The 2,689-nt window shown below is 42.8% G+C and overlaps 1 protein-coding gene across 1 annotated transcript in view; it reads right to left on the minus strand.

Annotated features, from left to right (window-relative positions):
- Positions 1 to 2,689, minus strand: part of kmo (kynurenine 3-monooxygenase) — a gene marked incomplete at its 5' end in the record, with an annotated part of 21,936 nt that overhangs the window by 5,332 nt on the left and 13,915 nt on the right. Inside the window, 4 exon segments of the mRNA XM_014021162.1 lie at positions 454 to 536; positions 623 to 680; positions 751 to 898; positions 1,210 to 1,331. Coding sequence (XP_013876616.1) covers positions 454 to 536; positions 623 to 680; positions 751 to 898; positions 1,210 to 1,331 — 411 coding nt within the window.

A 2,689-nucleotide genomic window follows, 5' to 3' on the forward strand; every position in this document is an offset into this window, starting at 1 on the left:
GATGGATGGATGGATGGATGGATGGATGGATAGATGGATGGATGGATGATGGATGGATGGATGGATGATGGATGGATAGTTGGATTGATGGATAGATGGATGGATGGATGATGGATGGATGGATGATGGATGGATGGTAAAAACTCTGCTTCACCTTCTCTCTCATTACTTTTTTAGGCTACTTTTAGCTTTAGCACATATTTTGCTACATTCAGCTGTTTTGCTAGTTTTAGGTTTAGCATGTTGTTTTAGCAGGTTTTAGCATGTTTAGCATGTTGTTATTTTTAGCTACTGCTTGTTTTTCTAGCGCCTGTCTTAACTCTGTCATGTTTCATTGTTTTAGCCTTTGTTTTGGTCGTTTCAGCTGCTGTTCTGCTGGTATTCACTGTCCTCTGTTTTCTAGCAGAAAATGTCGTCTCTCTGGAGAATAAAGTGAAATAAACTCTGATTTACTTCGACATAGTTGTACATGGCCAGATCTGCGATGGCGTGGTCGTCTGGGACCCGGACTCTTGAATACTCAGGCAGAACAGAACCTGAGCAGGTAAACAAGTAAACAAAGGAAAACAACAATAATTAATTATGAGTGGGCCCAGATTGTTTACAAACAAGAGATACTCACTGAAATCCTCATTGAACTGATTCATGATGTCATCAAAGACGATGCAGTCCTCAAAGCCCTACAACCAATGAGCTTCATCATCATCATCATCATCATCATCCTCATCATCGTCATTCAGTTAGACTTACAGCGTTCATCCCCTGCCCGTAAAATGGCACCACGGCGTGGGCGGCGTCCCCCATGAGGACACATCTGTCCTGGATGTGGTACGGGCTGCATTTAACGGACACCATGGCCTGAGCAGGAAGTCTGAAGTAATCTGTCCTCAGGGCGTCGCTGCAAAACGAAAAAAACCATCAGAAACCACCTCAGATCAACGTAACCCAGCCGAACGGGTCACACAGAACCATCGGCCACGCCCCTTTAGACGGCTTCCATAAAAATGTGACGATGAAGAAGCCTGAAGCTTCATCTCCTCGTCAGCTCAAACTGAAACCTCAGGTGTGATCGTCGGTAAATTCACACTTCATGGCGGCGGCCGTGGAAGTGCTTAAAGCGGACAAGGTGGGAGGAGCTTCAGGTGTTTGAGGATGGCTGCGGTGGTTTGATGATGAGATGAAATAAAGGAAACATCAGACGTCACTCACGCTCCGATCAACGGGATGGCGTCGGGGAAGTGTTTCCGGAAAAACTCGATGACCTCATCTCCTGTGGTGATCTTCTCGAAGTCTTCAAAGGGCATGAAGAGCGTGCAGGTGAACGTCTTGTCCTTCAGGAAGGAAACAGAGAGGATGGAGACGTTATATGTTAAATCCACTTCCTGTTGGCGTGGTAAGACTGTAACATTCAGATTGGCTTAAAGCAAACTTACAACATAATCAGGGGATCCAGGCATCAGGTAACATTTTTTATTTTAATTTTTTTTAAATGGGGGTAGATATTGTAAGATTTTTTTCTTCTGCTACCTTTCATTTCATTTTATTGTTTTTTGTTTGTTTTTTTGAGTGTATTTTGTTTGCTTTAAATGGAATGATTAAACTAAACTAACATTTAATATTATTTTTTAAAGGAATCAACTCATATTATGGAGCATTATTGAAGTTATCAACCAAAAATTTATTCAGTCATGCACAATTAACATGCAGATTAATAACAAAAATAAAAGTTTATACAATAGAAATATTTCCAACTAATAACAGCTTAAACTTAATTCATTTACGTCAACAGCAGTGTCCTAAAGTCCAATTAATTTTATCAGGCTGAAGTCCTAAATGGAGTTTCATAATCTCAAAAACAAAATCGTCCTGAAAACATTTCACAGTTGTTGGCTTTAAGTCTCGATTGTTTTAAAATCCTTCAAAAGGAAAACTCCTGCTGCATGGATCTGATTGTGTGTGTCCCCGCCCCCGCGCTGGACACGCCCCTCTTTTAATCTTTTCCATCAGTCAAACCTGAAACTATTCATGATTTCGCCCAAAATAAGTTCCAAACCATGAAGAATATTAGCTAATCCATAAGAAAATAACTGAAACTGTCCTAACAAACAGTTGCCGTAATTATATACCACATTTTTTTCTTTGAAAGGAACGTAAACATGGTGGTTATGTTAGAAGATGGCCGCCACGGCTGAGCATTATCAGCAAATCAGCAGTGTGGTAGTAGCTGAGAGTCGTCCTGAACTCATCCTGACAGCTGACTTTACAGAAAAACTGAGGGTTTTAATAAGAAACTYCTTCTTTGAGCTGTTGACTGACACTCCAGCAACTACCTGATAACACCACTGGGCTCTTCACTAATCAGAAGCTTTCTGTCCCCACCTCTGGACCAAACTACGTCCAAACTGGAMCTCCTTCAGGGACTCTCTGAGCTTCTCTCATGTCTCTCAGGGACAGTGAGACTTGAAGTTGTCTCCATCGTCAACTCAAAACAGAAAAGTCGTCCCGGTGGACCCGGACAGGGACAGAGACAGGGACAGAGGAGACAGACAGGGACAGAGGAGACAGATGGGGACAGAGGAGACAGACAGGGACAGAGGAGACAGATGGGGACAGAGGAGACAGACAGGGACAGAGGAGACAGACAGGGACAGAGGAGACAGACAGGGACAGAGGACACAGACAGGGACAG

The sequence above is a fragment of the Austrofundulus limnaeus genome, unplaced genomic scaffold (assembly GCF_001266775.1).
Source record: "Austrofundulus limnaeus strain Quisiro unplaced genomic scaffold, Austrofundulus_limnaeus-1.0 Scaffold280, whole genome shotgun sequence".
NCBI lineage: Eukaryota > Metazoa > Chordata > Actinopteri > Cyprinodontiformes > Rivulidae > Austrofundulus > Austrofundulus limnaeus.